General features: G+C 50.9%; 1 protein-coding gene across 2 annotated transcripts in view; it reads left to right on the forward strand.

Moving 5' to 3' along the window:
• GSG1L (GSG1 like) overlaps positions 1-22,975 on the forward strand; it is a 236,121-nt gene that overhangs the window by 172,537 nt on the left and 40,609 nt on the right. For both annotated transcript variants that reach the window (XM_047780236.1, XM_047780237.1), the window contains exon 4: positions 17,447-17,558. In XM_047780236.1, coding sequence (XP_047636192.1) covers positions 17,447-17,558 — 112 coding nt within the window. The remainder of the gene's footprint in view (positions 1-17,446; positions 17,559-22,975) is intronic.

Genomic DNA, 22,975 nt, shown 5'->3' on the forward strand with positions numbered 1-22,975 from the left:
TTTGGGAGGCCTGGTTAGGAGCGAGGCAGCCAAGCTGTGGCTGGGAGACTCTGACTGTATAGTTGAGTCTTGCTGGGGCATTGAGGGGCCCCCTGGAGGAGGGCGCCACCTAGAGCCACCCCTCACTTGCCGCTGCTCCTTTGCAGCTCACAGATACAGCTGAGCCCCGACCCCTTGTGATCTGAGAGGCGCCCGGCCCCGTATCTCTGCTCTGAGCGCCTGGGAGCTCTGGTGGGGGCACCTGCCTGAGTCCCAGGCCTTATTTGGAAGAGAGGTCAAAACCAACTCCCACTGGAGGAAGGAGCAGAGGAGAAAAGCTGAGGGTCTTAGGCAGCAACACCAGGGTTGACAGGATCAGAGGCACCAATGTCTAGCCTGGCAGTGATGCCCTGATGCACCCTGCCTCGCTGTCCTTCACCAGCGCCCCCTCCACCCAGGCAATCTGAGCTGTGCACCCTGAAGGAGCTCTCATTGGGAGAGTGCCTGGGAGGGGCAGCAACTTCGACACCCAGCTCCAAGCACCCCGCTCACTCCAGCTTTGTTCTCCCATCACCCTGGCCACGTGTGGCTGGATCCCAGTCTTGAAGGGTTCCATCTTGGCTCCTGCTCCAGGACGGAGGTGGGCCAAGTGGGGTCTATGCTCCATTGGCATCCAGACCCCTCTGTGAGTCCCCCTGAGCCAGGTCAGGAAATGGGGCCTGTGGAGAGACCTCCCCCACCACCCCCACTGCCGCCAGAGCTCGCATCACTCAGGAAAGAGGAAGGGCTGACGGTGACCCAGTTCCCTCCTCCTCACAGCACACAACTCCCCACCTCCCTGCAGCCAGGAGATGATGCTCCCACCCTCCCAGCCTCCCAACCAAGAACAGTGGGCTTCCTTCCCACCTCAAGGCTTCTGTGCTTGCCCTCATCTCTGCCTGGGCCTATCGTCCCCAAATCTGAAAAATTTTTCACATCTCAGTTTAAATGTCACCTTCCCAGAGGTGCCCCCCCCACTTCCTTGACCACATTAGCTACCCAATCACTCTTTTCCTCATGCCCACTCTCTTTTCCTTCATAGCGTTTACTAAGTTCTGATTTTTTTTTTTTCTTTTTTGGCCATGCCTACAGCATGCCTAAGTTCCCAGGCCAGGGATTGACTTTGCACCACAGCAGTGACCCAAGCCACTGTAGTGACATCACCGGATCCTTAACCTGCTAGGCCACCAGGGAACTCCACCAAACTCTGTTCTGTGTTTATTTTCTATTTTCCTTCAGAAGACTATCAGCTCTGTGAGAGCAGAGTTCTTGCTTGTATTACTCCTTTATTCCCTGAACCACAAAGAGAGCCTGGCACCCAGTAAATGCTAAATAAATGTTTGTTGACTGGATGAATGGATGGAAATGGCTGTGATGGAATGATAAAACACCTGGACTTGGAGGTGGGCAGACCTGGACTCAAACACACTCCTTTCATGCTGTGTTATCCTGAGCGGATTGCTTTACCTCTCTGAGCTTCACTTTCTCATTGGCTAACAGGGTGTCACTAAACCTAGCCCTCCTGGGACGAGGCAGTGAGTACATGAGTTAGGGGACAGTTGAGCACTTTACAAACTCTAGAGTCCCCAGAAAAGGGAAGCGCTGTGCAGAGATTTTGTTCTCTAGAGGTTTTTCAGCGAGGCATCTCATTTTCTTATTGCAGAGGCAGCTTCTGGGGCAATGAAACTAATTGGATGGTATCACAGCATCGCTTCAGGGAAATGTGGAAACTCAGAGCACTTAAGATCTAACTAGCCAGAAGAGAAGGATTTGCATTTCAGCTAATGCGACGGAGGGATGGAAGGGTAGCCCTGGGAGGAAATGTATGAAGAGTCCACGTATGAAGGGCTCTGCTCATTCCATGCTGAGGCAGAAGGAAGCTGCTGGCAGCGAGTGAGGTGGAAGCTGGAAACTTCAGCCCCAAACCTATCCCAGGTTTCTCAGTGCCGTCCAGGGGCCCTTGTGGACCAAGTAGGAGGTGAGGGGGAGCCCCACTGCAAGAGACCCGAGTACAGTGAATATTCCTGCTTATGACTTGGGCACATGTAAACGGATATTCCTTTTACATGTGGAATATCTGGCGTGAGAAAGAACGCCAGACACTGAGTGAGAATCAAAGGCAGAGATAGAAGGAAACACAGAGAAAGAGAAAAACAGAGCCAGAGATAGAGAAAACAAAAAACAAACAAATAAACAAAAACAAAGGGAGGGGTCTGCCCAGTGGTCCCTATGAGCACATGCCCCAGAAGGACAGAGATGGGATTGTTCAGTGCGCTGCCCCCGCCGCCCTTAATTTCAGGGCCCCCAATGTCTAACACTGCAAGCATCCTGCCTCCAGGAGGGTGTTTCTAGTGTTTAAAGGTTCTTATCTTTCTGCCACTTGGGCTCCAGAAGTTTGGCCAATCCCCTCCTCTCGTGTCCAACCCAAGAGAGACAAACTGTTGTCAGGCAGAAGGAAAGACAGCTTGGAACTCCAGAGGGAAGTTCTGCTCTCCAAGAGGGCATCCCCGGAAGGATTCCAAGCATCACACGCACGTACGCACATACGTACGCATGCATGTATGTACGCATGCATGTATGTCCGCACGCACGCATATACACATGCGCCGCGCATGCACCCTGGCCTCAGCTCCTTGGTTACCTCACACCCCACTCTCACCTGACTCAGCCTCTCTCATCACTCAGACCTGTGCATTTTCCTTCCATGGCTATCGCCACACTTGTGGGCCGTTATTCACTTAGCATTATTTTCTTTAAAACACTCAACTTTTTTTGAAACAAATTGAAAATCTGCAGATCACTACCGGAAGTGAAAAGCCAGTATCCCTTGCAATAAACAGAACAGAATTGTAAACCTATAAAAATAAAAACATTACCATTGTATAGATGTTTATGTAGCATCTAAAACGGTGATCTCAGAGCTCCCGTTGTGGTGCAGTGGAAACGGATCCGACTAGGAACCATGAGGTTGTGGGTTCGATCCCTGGCCTTGTTCAGTGGAGTTGCCCTGCTCTGTGGTGTAGGTCACAGACGCGGCTGGGATCCCACGTTGCTGTGCCTGTGGCATAGGCCTGCAGCTGTAGCTCCAATTCGACTCCTAGCCTGGGAACCTCCCAATTTAAACAAATAATAAATAAATAAAACGGTGATCTCATCTAGGGGTGATTTTGCCCTCTCAGACCCCTCCCCACCCCCACGGTCATTTGGTAACATCTGGGGACATTTTTGGTTGTTACACTAAGGGAGCAAAGAGGTGGAGGCTTCTGGCATCTAATGGGTAAACATCCTGCCATGCGCGGGGTTGTCGGGCCCCAGGTGCCAACAATGCTGAGGCTTAGAACTCTTGGTCTAAAATAAGCTTGAGCACCCGGGGAGGTGTGCCCCATACTCGAGCAACTCTGACCTGGTTAACTGCGCCTCCTCCTTCAGGCTCAGCTGGAACACGCACCGCAGGCACGCCTTCCTGGACCCCCAGAGCAGAGGAGTCCTGATGTCAGCTCCCACGGCCCCCACCCCTCCCCTCGCGTCACTCCCTGACCCTTGGCTGCTGTTTTCTGCTTGTATCTATCTCCCCAACTAGAGCTTCAAGCAGGCAGCGGCCCCATCTGTCTCATTTTTCTCTCTCTCTCCAGCCCTTAGCACAGTGCGGGCTTGTAGCAGATTCTCAGTAGTCCTACGTGGAGTGAGTGAATGAAACAAGTTTGGGCAAAAAAGAGATGTGGATTCTGCTCCCAGATTCCCTGCTGTCTGTCAGGCAGGTCACTTCCTTTTGGCCTACTTTTTGTTCTCTCTTGTGAGATGGACACCCTAAGCGGACTCTGTGCCGCACACAGAGACAGCAGGTGTTCAAGTCCCTGGCAGAGGGAAAGCCCTTGGTAAAGGTTAGGGGCCATTCCCCAGGTGGAAGGGGAATCTCTGGAGAGATTGAGCTCATTCCCTCATTCATTTATTCTACCATCATTCTCAAGAGCCTATGTTCTTCTTGTCCCAGGATATATATATATATATATGATTATAAAAATTAGATACATATATTTTTTAATGGCCACACCTGAGGCATATGGAAGTTCCCAGGCTAGGGACTGAATCCAGGCTGCCAGCTGTGATCTATTCTAGATCCTTTAAGTCACTGCGCCGGGGCCGAGGACTGAACCCTCTGCAGCGACCAGCGCTGCTGCCATTGGGCTCTTAACTCACTGCACCACAGCGGGAAATCCCACATCCCAGGATAATTTTTAATCGTGCCCCTTTAATCTCAAAGGTGACCTGGCTTGGGCAGTACCTGATATGGTCCCTCTCGCTCTCAGCCACTGTGTCTAGAAGGGCATGTGGAGAGGTGAGTAGTAATCAAGCCTTGAGAGGGCCATCCGCCCTGGCGGGCTCCTCGGCGCTGCGTTCTAATCCTTGTTCCCACCGCTCGGGACCCTATCCTAAACACGCAGGAATCTCTATGTAGCGGCAGGGCCTAGAGGCTGCAGGTGGGGCTGGTTGGGAGCCTCTGAGAAGGTGTCACATTGGCAGACAGGGCTGGGACCATCATGCCCAAGGTCAGGGCTGTCCCCCACGGAGGTAGCTCAAGTCCAAGGCTTGGGTGGAATGTCAAGACCACCCGTGTGTGGATTTCCAGGGTGGAGATGTGGGAGAAGAAGAGGGGTGGGAGGTTGGGGGGGGGGGCAGGACCGTGACTTGGGCGTGTGGACACGTGGAGGGGATCTTCCGCCTCTGCCCTGGGTCTCTGTGAGAGGTTCCTGGCGTGCTTTACTCGGTCCCACCCAAACACGGGCCAGGGGACTTTCTCCTCTTCCACCCATGGTCCCCCTAGGCCAGAGGGCACACCCTCCCTCAGGGTGCATCCCAGGCTATCACAATGGGGTGGTGCACACGCAGAGTCCTTCGCGAGTCAAGGGCTAGGACCCACGCGGACAGCCCTCTTTTCTGTCCGTGAGCACGTGGCCAGGCTCCCAGGACATCCGCCGTCCACTCAGGTTGGGGCGGGACCCTTTGTGGAGGCGGCCCTCACGCGTACGTACTCTTGGGGGATGCTCACGCCTGCGCAGTTGAATCCATTCTCTCCTGGGGCCCACTGTCCTCTCCTCTTGCTCCTCCCCCTCCTCCCACTTCTGCCAGGCAGGCACTTTTTCCTGGTCTCCGCGGGGAGGTGGGCCGAAACTGGCTCTGCCTGATCACATATTCTTCCAAACCTTTTCATCCAACAACTGCACGTAGCTTTTTTGAAATCCGAAGAGCTAGGACTTCGATTCTTGTTTTCTTAGTCCTCTGTGACAGCCGAGGCATGGAGGTCTTATATCTAGTTAGCCAAATGAAGGAGAGTGTGGGGACATAGCCACAGATTTTTTAAAAAATCATTTTTTAAATGAATTTTTAGAATCCGTACTAGTATCCATGAGGTTGCAGATTTAATCCCTGGCCTCGCTCAGTGGGTTAAGGATCTTGTGTTGCTGTGAGCTGTGGTTGTAGGTCACAGATGTGGCTTGGATCCTGAGTTACTGTGGCTGTGGTATAGGCTGGCAGCTGCAGCTCTGATTCGACCCCTAGCCTGGGAACTTCCATATGCCAAGAGCGCAGCCTTAAAAAAAAAAGCAAAAAAAAAAAAAATCATTCGTTACCGCATTGCCTGGAGCCACCCCAGGACTCGCCAGGAATAAGAACGAGGGTGGCGGCTTCTGGACTCATTCTGGGACCCCCCTGTAGGGGGTGGGGTGGCAGAGGTCTGAGCCTGTTCACTGTCTTGGGACTAGATGGAGGTGGCCAGGTGGGCGAGGCTGGTGGAAGTTCAATAATCCTTGGGGCGGTCCCTCATTAAATGCCACCCTTGATTTGAGTCACTTCATTTTCAAAGGCAAATTGAGAAACGGGCAGAAGCCAAGCAGGACTGGTGCTAATGACTTGGGGGGCCTACAAGGAGACCTTTGGAGAAAGGGCGGAGTAATTGGAATGATCTAGTGCCGAGAAGAGAGAGTTGAGGGGTGACTCGGTAATTGCCAAGCTCCGGAATGTCTCTTCTCAGAAAGATGCCAACCGCCTCCCCCCCCCTCTTGTCCTCAGAGGGCAGAGCAAGAAATTAGCTTAAATTGGCACTGGAAAGATTTAGGTTATGTGTAAGGAGGAACTTTTTAAACCCTGAAATATGCTACCCAGAGAGGCTGTGGGATCTCGGGAGAGTGTCTAAAAATAGCCTGTTCTTTAAAAATAGATCTGGGCAAGCTTTAAACATAGCATCAGCTCAGCTTCTTGGGGGTGGTTTTAAGTGCTGGCACCCATCCCTATAGGGTCCTCCCCAGGCCAGAAGGCAGGAGGGAGAGTCAGCCTTTAGTCCCCATCAGGACAAACATCTGGATGCTTTAGATATGCTTAGATAAGGGGTTTCTCTTTCTGTCTTCCCCCAGCTGATGGGTGACATGAAATGCCAGCTCTTAGGATCTCAAAGTTTTCTTTCCATGGGAGGATATTCCTGGTGCGATGTTAATTGGGTCAATCCCACCAGCGTCTCCCAGTCCCTCCCCACTCCTGAGTCAGGGCTTCCAGTGCCCCAGGGTTTGCTGGGAATCTATCCACTGAGGCGGTGTCAGATGTGGCTCCCCCGGCCACATGCCCATCCGCCTCCTCATCTCAGCCCCCTAGGCCTCGTCCTTGTCCTCTCTCTCTGCAGCCACCTCTCCCCCACTTCCCTACCTCCCACCTTCTCACCCACCAGTTCCCCACCCCAGCAGCAAGAGAGGTCTTCAAAAAAGGCACAGCCTGGCTCTCCCCTGTGACTGACAGTTGTGCAGTTTCTGCCCACTGGCCCCAGGATAGAGCCTGAACTTCCCAGGATGGCTCCAGAACTTTCCTGCAGGGTGTTGTTTACCTTCCAGCAGCAGCTCTCTCCACCCACATGTCCTACCTCATGGCCCATTAAGGCCCCATCAAACCACTTTGCCTGTGGGTTCTGCAGGAGCTGGCTCCGCTGCCTTGTCCACCCTCTTGGGTCCTCTCAGCTTGGAAGTGACCCGCTCTAGAAGCCTTTCATGTCCTCCCCTCCCAAACCTGGCCTAGGAGCCCAGCTAGGGCTCCCGCAGGCCCCTGGCCTTCCCCCACTGGCTGGCCTGCCACACACTGGTCCCCAGTTTCTACCAGTTTCCAAGTGCCCTGGAAACCAGATCACTATTGCCAGTCGTGTTTTCCAAGCTAGAAGGTAGCCTGATACACAGCAGGTGCTCAATACATGCTCAGGGACTAACTACCTGGAAATCAGCCTGCCCTAGCAGGGCTCTCCCTTTACTGCCTTCCTGCCCCATGTCATCTGGTTTCAGCTTCCTCCAGGTCCCAACTCTGTCTTAGGTCCCTGGCAGGACACCCCCAGGATGTTGGCAACTTCAGATCAGCGCCCACGTACACAGAATATTTGTTTAGACATGAGCGCTCTTTGAATGTTCTGAGTAATAACTTGGACAGCATCTTTAATGATAAACTCTATTATAAATTAATTCATCAGCCATCTCCCTGATAGCTCAATTAAATGGAGCATGCCACTAACATACCATGTTCAAACCCTGCAAAAGTGAGGGAGGGCGCTGGGGGCGAGAGGCGGTCTGGAGCTCAGCTGGGCATCAGTGTTCTGTGTCCTTAGCCAGGGGAGGCAGCATGGCGTGGCATCGCTGTATGTCCTTCTGAGCCAGGAGGCAACTCTCTGCATGGTCAGGCTGACTCCTCTCCTGGCCCCCCATTCCCCCGCCAAATCCCACCACCTGGTCTGAATTTAAATTCCTGAGCACAGGCCTCACACACAGGCAGCGCTGCGCCTCCAGCCACACGCACCGCCCTGGTTTGTCTGTGCTTTCCCACGCTCCGAAAGGACTCGTCACACCTTCTCCTGATTCCTCAAACCCCCTGTCTTGCTCTTGCCCATGGCCTGGCCTCCTGTGGGAGACAGAGGGGCAAAGCTGGCCCAGGTTGGGGGTCTGCCCTCACGTGCCCTCCCGTTCCCTTGGGCCAGGCCTCCCAGCTCCCATCCAAAGCCAGCGCTTTGTCTTCCAGAACCTTCTCTCTCTCTCGTTTCCACGATTGCTTTCTGGCTCCTCTGCACCCCCGGGCACTCCCTGTCTAGTTGAGCACCCTGACTAAGCCCAGGAACATCCATTCTCTTTCTTCTTCTGGATCCCTCCCTGAACCCCCAAACCCTTTCCAGACATCACCCCATTTTTCGGCTCCTCCACGCAGTGAGTTTTGACACCGTCTCTCTGATGGCTTTGGCTGTTTTCTCTCCTCTTCTCAGCCTGGTCCAGTGGAGCATCTGTCCCCAGTGGCCTCCGTGTCGGCAAAGCCAACAGTCACTTCTCTGTCTTCACTGCTGACCTAACAAACCACTTCCTCCTCCTCGGTGTGCATCCTTCCCCTGGCCTTGGCCGGGCTGCACGGTCGTTTTCCTCCTGCTGCCCAGGCCTCCTGTCCTCAGCCTCCTCTGCTGGCCCCACCCAGTCTGCGGTGGACTTTGGTTCCACCCGAAGCCCTCTCCCTGCATTCCTCCCCATGTGGTCTCTTGTAGGCCAGTGACTCACGCACTTAGGTCTCCAGCTCTGACTGTTCCCAGGCCTCCACTGCTTGCTTGAGGCCTCAGCTTGGGAGTAAAATAGGCATTTCAAGTGAATGGGGCCCGAATGGCCACTCAGACGTCTGTCTCCATCTTCTTCATCTTAGCGAATGGCACCATCACCTGCCCAAGTGCCCAAACCCCAAGCCCAAAGTCATCCCAATCTCTGGGTGACCCTGGTGCCCCACACCCAGTCCATCAGCAGGTCCTGTTGACTCTGCCTCCAAAACCTGCCCCAGAGCCGGCGATGGCTTTAGTTCAAGCAGTGACACATTAGCCTGGACTCCCTTCACCCCCACTTCCACCCTCTCCACCCCCCGTCTTCACCCAGAAACGTGAATGATCTTAAGGAGTTCCCATCGTGGCTCAGTGGTTAACGAACCCAACTAGTATCCATGAGGATGCAGGTTCGATCCCTGGCCTCGCTCAGTGGGTTAAGGATCCGGTGTTGCCGTGAGCTGTGGTGTAGGTTGCAGACGCAGCTTGGATCCTGCATTGCTGTGGCTGTGGTGTAGGCTGGCAGCTACAGCTCTGATTAGACCTGTAGCCTGGGAGCCTCCATATGCCGCAGGAGTGGCCCAAGAAATAGCAAAAAAAAAAAAAAAATCTTAAAACATAGATTAGGCCCCTGCTTCAACCTTCACCTATGGCTTCGCATTGTACTTCAAAGAAAGCCAGACTCTTCACCATGGCCTGCAGGGTCCTGGGTGACCTGGTCCTTGCCCACCTCCCTGACCCATCTCCAAACCTTCCTTCTCTCTCCCACCCTGCTGAGCTATCTCTCCCCTTCCCCTCAAGGTCAGGCTCTGCTGCCTTCAAGCCTTTGCCCCAGCCAGTCACTCCCTCTGTTTGGCATGCTTTGCCCCAAACCTCTTGCGGCTGCCTTCAGTTTCCTATTCAGACCTCTGCTTAAATGTCACTTCCTCAAGGAGTTCCTGCTGCAGCATCTCTGCAGCACCAGGATGCAGGTTCGATCCCTGGATGGTTGTAGTGAGTTGAGGATCCAGCGTTGCAGCAGCTGTGGCTTAGGTCGCAGTTGTGGTTCAGATCTGATCCCTGGCTGGGGAACTCCATGTGCTTCGGGTTGGCCAAAAAAGAAAAAAAAAAAAAAAGTCACTTCCTCAGAGAGGCCCTCCCTGGCTGCTCATGCTGAAGGGAGCCCCTGGCATTTTGCCTGATTTTCTTTTCTTTTCTTCTTCTTCTTTTTTTTTTTTTTTTTTTTAAATCTTTTTGGAGCTGCACCTGCAGCATGTGGAGGTTCCCAGGCTAGGGGTCTAATCAGAGCTACAGCTGCTGGCCTATGCCACAGCCACAGCCACATGGGATCCAAGGCGCATCTGTGACCTACACCATAGCTCATGGCAATGCCAGATCCTTAATCCACTGAGCGAGGCCAGGGATTGAACCTGCATCCTCATGGATACTAGTCAGATTTGTTTCCGCTGAGCCACGATGGGAATGCTCCCTGTTTTATTTTCATCATGGCACTTTTCACTGCCTGATGTTTTCTTGTTGATCAATATGGTTATTGACTGGAACTCCTCCACTTGAACCTGAGACATCTGAGAGCAGGGTTCCCCCTACCCCGGCCATGCCCCCAGAAACAGTGCCTGGCCTGTGAAAAGCATCCATAAATAAAATAGTCGTTGTCTGACTGACTGAGTGAATGCATGATAAATAAACATCTGATGGAGCTGCTGATGTAACGCAGGCAATTTACTCTCCAGAGTTTTCAGACCTGGCCCGGTCCCAGCTCATGTCCATATTGCAGATCCTAGACCTTTACCCCAGCCAGCCTAGCTCCTCCAAGCACCTTGCAATCAGCGTTGAACTGAATGGACCACCTATTCATTCAACAAACACGTATGGAACACTAACAGTGTGCCTGGCCCTGGGCTCAGTGCTGGGGATTCAGTGGCGAACACAGCACACCTGGTCCCTGGACTAGGGTGCAGTCAAACAGGTCTATATAGTGAGTCACAAGAATTCATTCACTCATTCATTCATGAAACACTTACGTGGGGTTTATTATGCGCCAAGCACTATTCTGAGTGCTTTGCAGTATAAGCCGCTTAATCCTCACATCAACTTATGAAGTATGTGTTATTATTACCCCCATATATATGTATATATATATATTTTTTTTTTGTCTTTTTTAGGACCACACCTGTGGCATATGGAGGTTCCTAGGCTAGGGGTCTAATCGGAGCCGTAGCTGCCAGCCTACACCACAGCCACAGCAACGCCAGATCCAAGCTGTGTCTGACCTACACCCCAGCTCACAGCAATGCTGGATCCCTAACCCCCTGAGCAAGGTCAAGGATCAGACCTGCATCTTCATGGATCCTAGTCAGGTGTTAGCCCCTGAGCCACGACGGGAACTCCAATTACCCCCATCTTGCAGGTGAGGAAACCAAGGTACAGGAAGGTCACACAACTAGTCAGAGACAGAGCTGGAAACCAGATCCTCTCTTTCCTTCTGTTTCTTTTCACCCTGGCTTTACTCTGGGCTCATTTTCTTTCTTTCTTTCTTTCTTTTCTTTCTTTTTTTTTTTTTGTTGTTGTTTTTGTCTTTTCTAGGGCTGCTCCCATGGCATATGGAGGATCCCAGGCTAGGGGTCTAATCTGAGCTGTAGCTGCTGGCCTATGCCACAGCCACAGCAATGGGGGATCCGAGCTGCATCTGCGACCTACACCACAGCTCACGGCAATGCCGGATCCTTAACCCACTGAGCAAGGCCAGGGATCGAACCCTCAGCCTCATGGTTCCTAGTCAGATTCGTTAACCACTGCGCCATGGCGGGAATTCCTGGGCTCATTTTCTTTTTTTTCTTTCTTTTTTTTTTTTATTTTCCCACTGTACAGCAAGGGGGTCAGGTTATCCTTACATGTATACATTACAATTACATTTTCCCCCCATTCTTTCTTCTGTTGCAACATGAGTATCTAGACAAAGTTCTCAATGCTATTCAGCAGGATCTCCTTGTAAATCTATTCTAAGTTGTGTCTGATAAGCCCAAGCTCCCGATCCCTCCCACTCCCTCCCCCTCCCATCAGGCAGCCACAAGTCTATTTTCCAAGTCCATGATTTTCTTTTCTGAGGAGATGTTCATTTGTGCTGGATATTAGATTCCAGTTATGAGTGATATCATATGGTATTTGTCTTTGTCTTTCTGGCTCATTTCACTCAGTATGAGATTCTCTAGTTCCATCCATGTTGCTGCAAATGGCATTATGTCATTCTTTTTTATGGCTGAGTAGTATTCCATTGTGTATATATACCACATCTTCCGAATCCAATCATCTGTCGATGGACATTTGGGTTGTTTCCATGTCTTGGCTATTGTGAATAGTGCTGCAATGAACATGCGGGGGCACGTGTCTCTTTTAAGTAGAGTTTTGTCCAGATAGATGCTGGGCTCATTTTCTGACGCTCCTTGACCTTGTCTCTTACTTCTGGCCCCACACCAGGCCCTCTGGACTTGACATCAGTCAGATCAGTGGAGGGCGGGGCTGAAAGTCAAAGCAGCTTTTTATTTCAGTGGGTTCTGGGTGGGACCACATCCAGCCCAGCTCTGAGCCCTTGGCCAGCATCCCCGATCCCTAGCGCTGTCCAAAGTCCCCCAGGGGCAGCCAGGAGCCGTGCCTGCCTCCCCACATGGGCTGGGAATCCCATTTCTGGTGTCAGGAGATTCCAGGAAATCACTGGATGAGAGATTGACAGCTGTTTACAGCTGGGAGGTTCCTGGTGTGGGTTTATGCCAGGCAGCAGCAGCAGCAGCAGAAGCAACAGCAGCAGCAGCAGCGGCGGTGGCACAGCAAGCCCTGTTCATTTAGTTGTCGCTAATTTAGGGGGAGCCGTAACTCAGCAGAAAGTCACTTGTAAATTCAGGATGACTTGGAAACAATTCCTTCTGCTGAGGCGTCTCAACAGATGCTAGTGGCGGACCTCACTTTACAGAACAAACATGCTCCCGATAATGTGGTTGGAGGTCCAATTTTTTAAGCAGGGTTTTTAGAATGCAATCAGAGGGAGTTCCTGTTGTGGCTCAGTGGTAATGGACATTAGGATCCATGAGGACATGGGTTCGAACCCTGGCCTTGCTCAGTGGGTTAAGGATCCAGCGTTGCTGTGAGCTGTGGTGTAGGTTGCAGGTGCGGCTTGGATCCCTCATTGCTGGCAGCTGCAGCTCCAATTCGACCCCTCCTCTGGGAACTTCCATATGCCGTAGGTTCGGCCCTAAAAAAACCAAAAAAAAAAAAATACAGTAAGAGACTCTCGCCGACCTATCTTTGAATGATTTGCAATTTTCATTTATTCAATTTTCTTAAAGCAAGACTTTTTATATTTGGGGATAAAAGGAATTCAATTGAGAAATCAATGCTTTTCTAAACTAACAATTTGGAAAATTAATTATTCTGCCAACAGACTGGGCCCAGCTTCTGGGTCTAGTTGGTAATTTTTGTATTAAAATAGTGTTATGTTCCCACTCCTAGTATAAGGAGTAGTTGTTCTCATGAATATTTTTCTTCTTTAGTGCATGCTCACTGGAATTGCCCATTTTACTACTGTTCCCATGTTTTTGTTTTTTGTTTTTTGATTTTTTTTTTTTTTTGGCTGCACCTGTGGAATATGAAAACTTCCAGGCCAGGGAGTGAACCATGCCACAGCAATGACCCAAGCCCCTATAATGACAATGCCAGACCCTTAACTTGTTGTGCCTCAAGAGAATTTCATACTACTATTCCCATTTTATAGGTGAGAAAACCAAGGCACTGACAGGTCAAATTACTTGGAGAGCATCTGGATTGGCCTAGTGAAGAAGAAACTGAAGAGCTTACAATAGCTGAGGGTTTGGAGAGCTAGGTCAGCCCTCAGGAAGGGGTGGGATGGTGGGAAGGGTTGGGGATAGGACCCGAAGAGGGAGCAAGGCTCTGGGTAGGGTGGCAGTTCCACGGGGAGTGAGCAATGGGTTGAAAGGAGGAGAAACCAGTCTTTTCAGGTAACGGACTCCACTGTGAGTTATAATGACTAAAATTGTGTGGCGTTGACACAGGTACAGAGAGAGAGAGATCATGAAACAAAATGAGTTAGGAATACACTCATGTAATGTGAAGCTTGGAATATGGTATAAAAGTGCCACTGAAAATCAATGGGGGAGTTCCCATTGCGGCTCAGCAGGTTAAGAGCCCGACTTAGTCTCTGTAAGGATGTGCATTTGATCCCTGGCCTCGCTCAGTGGGTTGAGGATCTGGTTTTGCAGCGAGCTGCAGCAGAGGTTGCAGATTTGGCTCAGATCCAGTGTTGCTGTGGCTGCAGTATGGGCCTGAGGTGGCCGCTCTGATTCAACCCCTAGCCCAGAAACTTCCGTGTGCTGCAGGTGTAGCCTTGAAATAAAAAAGTAAGAAAGAAAGAAAATCATTGGGGAAAGAACAGTCCGTTCTATGAGCGTTCAAAGCAATTAGACTCATTAAAAAATTGTTAGATCCTTACCTCACACCATTCACCAAGATAGATTCCAGATGAGTTAACAAAAATATCTATAAGTATGTAAGAAAAATATAGGAGAATGTGTTTATGGTGTTGGTTTTCTTTTGCTTTTCTTTTTTTCTTTTTAGGGCAGCGCTTGAGGTGTATGGGAGTTCCCAGGCTAGGGGTCCAATCAGAGCTACGGCTGCTGGCCTACATCACAGCCATAGCAGTGCGGGATCTGAGCCGTGTCTGTGACCTACACCACGGCTCAGGGCAACGCCAGATCCTTGAATCACTGAGCGAGGCCGGGGATCAAACCTGCATCCTCATGGGCTACCAGTAGGATTCCTTTCCGCTGTGCCACCATAGGAACTCCTGGCGTGGGTTTTCTTAAAGTAGACTCAGGAAGCAAAAACCAAAAGCAAATGACTGCTAAATCTGACTTATTAAATATCAAAATGTATGACAAAAGCAGCTTTATTCATAATTGCTTAAACTTGGGAGCAACCAAGATGTCTTTCAACAAATGAATAGATAAATAACCTGTGATGCACCCAACAGTGAAATATTATTCAGCAATAAAAGGAAAAGAACAGGGAGTTCCCATCATAGCACAGCGGAAATGAATCCGACTAGGAACCATGAGGTTGTGGATTTGATCCCTGGCCTCCCTCAGTGGGTTAAGGATCCAGCATTGACGTGAGCTGTGGTGTGGGTCGAAGAAGTAGCTCAGATTCTGCATTGCTGTGGCTGTGGTGGAGGCCAGCAGCCGTAGCTCCAATTGAACCCCTGGCCTGGGAACCTCCATATGCTGCAGGTGCAGCCCTGAAAAAAAAAAAAAAGAAAAGAAAAGAACCATCGAGCCATGAAGAACATAGAAGAACCTTAAATCCACACTAAGTGGGAGAAGCCAATATGAAAAGGCTACATCCTGTGTGATTCCAAGTATATGATATTCTGAAAGTGCCCAAACTCTGGAGACAGTAAGGTCGGTGGTGGCCAGGGTTGCAGAAAGGGGAGTGGGGGATGAACAGGTGGCTCTCAGGGGATTTTTAGGGGCCTTAAAACTCCTGGACACAGTAATGGTGGACACACGTCACTATACCTTTGCCAAAAGCCAGAGAACGTACAACACAGAGTGAACCCTAATGGAAACTATGGATTTAGTTGATAAGAACGTATCGCTCTTACCTCCTCAATTGTAACAAATGTACTATTGAAAGATGTTAATCATAGGGGCTGGAGAATGAGGGTGCAGCATGGACTCTGGAAGTCTCTATTTTCTTTCTTTTTTTTTTTTTTTTGCCATTTCTTGAGCTGCACCCACGGCATATGGAGGTTCCCAGGCTAGGGGTCCAATCAGAGCTGTAGCCACCGGCCTACACCAGAGCCACAGCAACGTGGGATCTGAGCTGCGTCTGCGACCTACACCACAGCTCATGGCAACGCCGGATCCTCAACCCACTGAGCAAGGGCAGGGATTGAACCCGAAACCTCATGGTTCCTAGTCAGATTCATTAACCACCTCACCACGACGGGAACTCCTCAAGAATCAGTGAGGATTTGAGTGAGTACTCCCACAGCTGGCAGAAATCCAACATGGTACTGTTACTTAGGAGAGCAGTCCACCAACATTGATTAAAATTTCAAATGCCCACGCTTTACGACCTGGCAATTCTTGTTGTTCACACCGGAAAAATGCTTGTCTGCACAAAGAGACTTGTAGAAGGGTGTTTATTGCAGCATTGCTTAGAGAGCAAAAAGCCTGAAATAACTTAAATACCATCAAGTGGTTGGATAAATAAAACATGGTATGTCATTATCAAGAAATCTTATGCATCACTTCCAAAGAATAAGGTATGTGTGTTAATGTACCTTTTGGGAGTTCACCACGAATTTTTTTTCTTTCTTTTCTTTTATTTATTTATTTCGTCTTTTTGTCTTTCTAAGGCCGCATCTGAGGCATATGGAGGTTCCCAGGCTAGGGGTCCAATCGGAGCTGTAGCTGCCGGCCTACGCCACAGCCACAGTAACGCAGGATCTGAGCCATGTCTGTGACCTACACCACAGCTCAGGGCAACACTGGATCCTTAACCCACTGAGCGAGGCCAGGGATCAAACCTGCGTGCTCATGGATGATAGTCAGGTTCATTAACTGCTGGGCCACGATAGGAATTCTAAGAATTTTCTTAAGGAAAGAAAAATAAGATCCCCATGTGACTTACCCCTCATCTCCTTCCAACAGACTGAGCCAAGGTGGAGGGGACGGAAGAGACTTCTAGCATACCTGCTGGGGTGTGGCTAAGGATGGGACTGAGGCCTGGCAGAGACAGCCTAGAGAAGGCGGAGCCTTTAGCAGGGGGTCTTTGGATGCATTTTAGGCAGCATGGGCAGAGCCCTGGCTTTAAAGGCATTTTGATTTGCAGCTAAATCATAACTAAGCCATCTGCTCCCTTGGGACGTGGGAGCAGACTTGACCACGCCGAGCTTCTATGTTCTCACCTGTGACATGGGGACAGTCATATTCAGGGCTGCAGTCTACAGCCTTGGAGGTGTGGTTCTGCTTCGACTCCAGGGGGTGACTTTGATCCCATGGAATCAAAGTTCTCCTAGCCAGTGGGTTCCAGGGTTTTTGACAAGAGCCACGGAAAAACATTTCACATTATAATTACACACACACAAACACACACATATAGAACTGAAAAGTTTCACAAAACAATATTTACTCCTGCTACATTTGACGGTATCAGATATTTCTATTCCCTTCCATTCCACTCTTGTTTGTTCGTTTATTTGTTTTGTAATACTGGTTGCAATCACGAAGTGGATTTCATGATCCATTGGTGAGTTAAGATGTGCAGTTTGAAAAATATTCTCTAAGCAGTTTCTCCCAAATGGCCTTCTAACACAGTTTAATATCAGCAAACTCTGGCCCACAGGCAGAATCTGACCCAATGCTTGCTTTTGTAAATAAAGTTTTATTGGCACATGGCCATGTTCATCCCTTTATATATAGTCTGTGGCTCCTTGGGGCTGACACAGTAGAATTGAAGAGTTGCCACAGAGACCACAAGGCCCAACCCATAGAGCCTACACTATTTCTTTATCTGTGCTTAACAGAAAAACTTTGCACAACCACACCCATATCTGACTCTATGTCTCCCTTGCTTAAATTTCTCCCAGGCTGCCCTTTGCCCTCTGGCTCAACTCCAATTCTTTGGCCCTTCACCCTCTGGCTGTCTGTGCTCTAGTCCTGCCTGGGGCGGGGGGGGGGGGGGGGGGGGGGTCCATGTTCACCCAGGCTAACAGGCCTGTAGGCAAAGCCCCACCTTGCTTCCTGATGCCTTGTCTTGCTCTGCCCACAGGCCTCCTGGGAATGGTAGCTCACATGATGTACACGCAAGTATTCCAGGTCACCGTGAGCCTTGGCCCCGAAGACTGGAGACCTCATTCCTGGGACTACGGGTGGTCTTTCTGGTAAGTGGCTTGGACTCTCAGATGCCGGAGCCGAGAGGCATGCTGGGACTGCAGCAGCTCAACCCTACTGGGGAGTGGAGGGAGGTGGCTGTAGGAACCCAGAGTCCAGAGATGCTTTGAGACCCTAGGGCCGAAATGGGCCACCTGTAGCCAAATCCGGCCCATCATCTGTTTTCGTGCAGCCCTTAAGTGAAGGATGGTTTTTACACTTTGAAATGCTGGAAATAAATCAAAAGAAGAAGAATATTTTGCAACATGTGGAAATTATGGGAAATTCAGATTTCTGTGTCCATAAATAAAGTCTCATTGGGACACAGCCAAACTCATCGTTTACCTATTGTCTACAGCTGCTATCACGCTGCAGGGGCAGAGCTGAGTGGTTGTGACAGAGCCTGAATGGCCCACTAAGCCTAAAATAGTTACTCTTTGGCCCTTGCAGAGAAAGTTGGCCAACCTTTGCCTTAGAGGCTGCTCTGGAATGTGGAGATGGACGCTGTAGAGATCCTAGTGAAAGGCTCTGGATGCAGGCAGCAGGGATCAGCACCTCAGAGTGTGCAAAAGAAAGGCAGAATCCCGCAGGATTCTTTGGCTTGTGAGTTCTAGCGTCCCAAGCTTAAGTAAACTAGAGTTGTATATGAGTTCATTCATTCATTAATTAGGAGTCTAGGTGGGTCGTCTAGGGGTGCATAGACTGTAATGGAAAAACCCGCCCACCTCTTTCTAATCAATAAGGAAATACATTGGTTCCTGTAAATGGAAAGTACAGCTTGGCATGGACTTCAGGGAACATTTGATCCAGCATCTCTGATGTCATCAAGGCTGAGTTCTCTTACTCTGTGGTCACCTGAGCATTGCCTACTCCCCAAGTTAACTCTGTCCCTGCGTGAGCTTCCACCCTGGTGATGAGAAAGTGCCCTTGAAGCTGGTGCTTCTTCCTTCACTCATGAGGGGGAGAGAGAGTTTCTCTTTCCCTAACGTTTACTAAAGTTCCAAGCCTCCCTGTGATGAGCCCAGCTGAGGCCGCTTTCCCTCTTCTGAATCATCACCATGCCTGAGGGAGTGTCGTGAGTTTATTGGCGCAGCTTGACCATTCCCTTGCAATTAGGAATGAGTCCCAAACTCTCAAATGGTGAGCAGGTAGAATGGCAACTCCCAACTGGTGAGTGGACGGAATGGCTGCTAGATGAACTACCACAAGGGCTGCTTCAGGCACAGCTGGATCCAGGTGTTCAGGTGATTCATCAGGAACTCAGTCACTCTCTCCCCATTTCTGACTCTGTTCCCTTTGGGTCAGCTTTGTTCATAAGCAGCTTTTTCCCCCAGGTAGTACTAAAGATGGTCACCAAGCCCACTTCTAGGCTTACGTGTTACAAATGTAGCAATACCAGCAGAGAGATGGGGCTTCTTTCCAATATTGCCAGCCAAAATCCCGGTGATGACGTTCACTGGATTAGCTTAAGTCATGTGACCATACTGCAACCAATGATTTAGACCCGCAGGAGACTGGACCGCTGTAATTGGTCTGGCCTGAGTCACGTGATCCAGAGGGTGGAGTTGCCCCCATCCAAACTCTTGGACAGAGAGACAGAGGAGAGGTCTCATAATGGAAACTTGGGGGGATGGGTTGGGGGTGGAGTGAGCTGTTGTCAAAAGGAGGAGTGCATGCTGGAGTAGTGACAATAATGACCACAGTTGTCTGTTACACAGGGCATCCGGGTCCAGTTCTCGTAGCTGGGGGCCATTTACCCACTTAGTCATTGAACACATATTTACTGAGTGAGCACATATTTGGGGGGCAGTAGGGCCTGGGGCTTCTCGGTGCTGTGCGTACAGTGGTGGCTGAGACCGTGTTGTGACAGGGGATTAAGAACAGTGAACAAGGAGTTCCCATTGTGGCTTATCAGTAACGAACCCGACTAGTATCTTTGCGGATGGGGGTTCGATCCCTGGCCTCGCTCAGCAGTAACGAACCTGACTAGTATCTTTGAGGATGGGGGTTCGATCCCTGGCCTCGCTCGGTGGGTTAAGGATCTGCTGTTGCTGTGAGCTGCGATGCAGTTCACAGATGCAGCTCAGATCCTGCATTGCTGTGGCTGTGGCGTAGGCTGGCAGCTGCAGCTCCGATTCAACCCCTGGCCTGGGAACCTCCATATACTGCAGGTGTGGCCCTAAAAAAAACAAAACATAACAAAAAGACCAGTGAGGGGAGTTCCCGTCGTGGCGCAGTGGTTAACGAATCCAACTAGGAACCATGAGGTTGCGGGTTCGGTCCCTGCCCTTGCTCAGTGGGTTAACGATCCAGCGTTGCCGTGAGCTGTGGTGTAGGTTGCAGACGCGGCTCGGATCCCGCGTTGCTGTGGCTCTGGCATAGGCCGGTGGCTCTAGCTCTGATTCGACCCCTAGCCTGGGAACCTCCATATGCCATGGGAGCGGCCCAAGAAATAGCAACAACAACAACAACAACAACAACAAAAAAGACAAAAGACAAAAAGACCAGTGAACAAGCCATCCTCTGAACCATGCTATGATGTGGGCGGGTGAACGGGAGTCACAGACAGCCATGGAAGCACAGAGAAGGCGTCACTGACCCAGCTTCCCCTGGGGAGGGTCCTTGGGGGAGAAGCTGGTCCATCAGGCTGGTGGAGGAGGGAATAAGATAGTGTGTTAGGCAGGGGAATGGCAGGTTTCGCCTTGGCAGTGAGAAGGCATCTTTAGGCGGAGGGTGTCAGAATGGAGCAGGAAGGGTTATGGTTATGAGAGACCTGGATTCAGACCACTGGGGACTCCTGCTGTATTTCTGCCCCTTCCCACTCCCTACTTAAGTGGGGTTTGCAAGAGTAAAGTCAAGTGCATTAGAGGGACCTTGACTGGGCAGCATAGTGCCTAACTCCTCTAAGTAGAATCATCACAGAAAAACCAGTTAAAGCTCAGGTTCTGACTTCCTTTTACCCAATCCTTCCTCCCACCCCCTAGTAGTTCCTTCTTGAGATTTTTTTTTAAAAGGAAGTTCCCAGGCTAAGGGTCAAATCGGAGCTGCAGCCACCAGCCTACACCACAGCTGCAGCAACGCGGGATCCGAGCCACATCTGTGACCTACACCACAGCTCATGGCAACGCCAGATCCTTAACCCACTGAGCAAGGCCAGGGATCGAACTCGAGTCCTTATGGACACTAGTTGATTCTTAACCCGCTGAGCCACAACGGAAATGTCCCTTCCTGAGATCTTTCCCTTGCAAAGTAGTCACCCTGAGCTAGAGAAGAAGACAAAGGGAGGGAATGGACATTTTTGAACTGACCAGAAGTGAAATAACTTCTCACACGTATTGAGCCGTGATATGTCATGATCACAGCATGGCTGTGATGTAGGTAATTCATGGACCAGAGTTGAGGCTCAGAGAACCTAAGTAACCTGTCCAAGGTAATCCACCTTGAGAGTGGCAGAGGTCAAATTTGAACCCAGGCATTCTGGCTCCAGAGCCCCTGCTCTCAGCCTCTCAGAGGTAGGTGGCGGGGTAATAGTAAAACAGCTCAGGAGTCCCTGTTGTGGCTCAGCAGGTTAAGAACCCAATGTAGTATCCATAAGAACACAGGTTCCATCCCTTGCCTCGCTCAGTGGGTTGAGGATCTGGCGTTACTGTGAGCTGTGCTGTGAGTCCCAGATGCAGCTCGGATCTGGCGTTGCTGTGGCTGTGGTGTGGGCCTGCAGCTGCAGCTCTGATTTGACCCCTAGCCTGGGAACCTCCATGTGCTGCAGGTGTAGCCCTAAAAAAAATGTTTTTTAAGTTAAAAAAAAAAAGTTCATGTGTGTTTAGCACACGATACCCATACATACACTGTGAACACCAGCCCCCCCCCCTTTTTTGTATTTTTAGGGCCGCACCACAGCTCACAGCAATGTCGGATCCTTAACCCACTGAGCGAGGCCAGGGATCGAACCTGCGTCCTCACGGATACTAGTCAGATTCGTTTCCGCTGAGCCATGATGGGAACTCCCAAATGCCAACCCTTTTAATATTACCGTTATTAACATGAAATTTAACACATATAATAACCCCGTGTTGCATATTTAAAAACTGAGGCTCAGGAAGGTTGAGTCACTTGCCTGGGATTCTGAACCCCTCTCCCTACAGAGCAACGCCTGGCTCTCCGTCCTGGAGGTGAGCCTGCTGGTGTCGGGCCGCGGGAACCTTTCTCCCTTTTTAAAGCTGGGCTTCCTGCCCTGCTCCTCAGCACTGCCCGCCCCACACCCACCCCAGACTGGCCTCTCAAGGGGCACCCAATTCCCATTTGACTTATTTAAGGCCGGGCCCCAGTGTGCGGCCCCCATTAGGGCTGATCCATTTCTCCTTGTCACCAAGGCCTGCAAGATGGATCAGCCCCATTTTTCATCCCTCGCTTTTGGGGCCTTGCCAGGGCTGTGCAGTGTCATCTCTCTTGTTTAATATGTGTGAGGCCATTTGTCAAAATTCTGCCCCCACCCCCGGCCAGGGAGGAGGCCAGGTCCAAAGCACGATAGCGCCAGGCTCCATCTCCTGGCCCAGCGGGGCTGCAAGAACAGGCTGCAGAGCCTTGTAGGTCAGGGTTGCCAAGGAGCTGGATTGATGTTGGAGACCAGCTGCCGAGAGGGATGCCAAGTTTCTGTGGTTGGTAGTCCACTAACCTGGGTTTAAACTTCACCCTGGCATGCACTGAGGGACTACTGTGGGCAGCACACACGGGTGGTTGAGGGGCAGCCTCTGGAATCAGACAGCTTGGGAGCAGATCCTAACCTTGGCCTTTGCCAGCTGTGGGCTTTGGCTAAGTCACGTACCCTCCCAGTGCCTCAGGAGCCTCAGCTGTAAAATGGGGGTAGCCCGAGTTTCTACGTCACAGGACAGTGTGCAGTGTGTGTGGTGTTTTAGCTGATGTGTCACGCAGCATCTCCAAACGTAGTGACTTAAAATTAACATGTGTTATTGTCTCTTATCAGCTAGGGGGTCCTGGCATGGGGTCCTCCATGGTGCTTCGGCCAGGGCCAGCCCTCTGGGGCACTGCCAGGCCAGGCGTCCGGGGCTGGCCATGGTGTTGGCTGGCATCGAGAGCTGTCAGCAGGAAGGGCTTCTCGGGCACGGTGGCTGGGTCCCTGGAGAAGGTCCCCAGAGGGCAGGCGTTCCTAGAGTTCCAAGTGGAAGCTACAAGTTTAGATTACGACCTTGCCTCAGAAGTCACACAGCGTCGATTCTGCGGCATTCTTTTTGTCAAGAGCAAATCGGAGTTCCCGTCGTGGCTCAGTGGTTGATGAATCCAACTGGGAACCATGAGGTTGTGGGTTTGATCCCTGGCCTTGCTCAGTGGGTTAAGGACCCAGCGCTGCCGTGAGCTGTGGTGTAGGTCGCAGACACGGCTTGGATCCCGCGTTGCTGTGGCTCTGGCATAG

This window comes from Phacochoerus africanus, chromosome 5 (genome assembly GCF_016906955.1).
Source record: "Phacochoerus africanus isolate WHEZ1 chromosome 5, ROS_Pafr_v1, whole genome shotgun sequence".
In the NCBI taxonomy this organism is placed as follows: domain Eukaryota; kingdom Metazoa; phylum Chordata; class Mammalia; order Artiodactyla; family Suidae; genus Phacochoerus; species Phacochoerus africanus.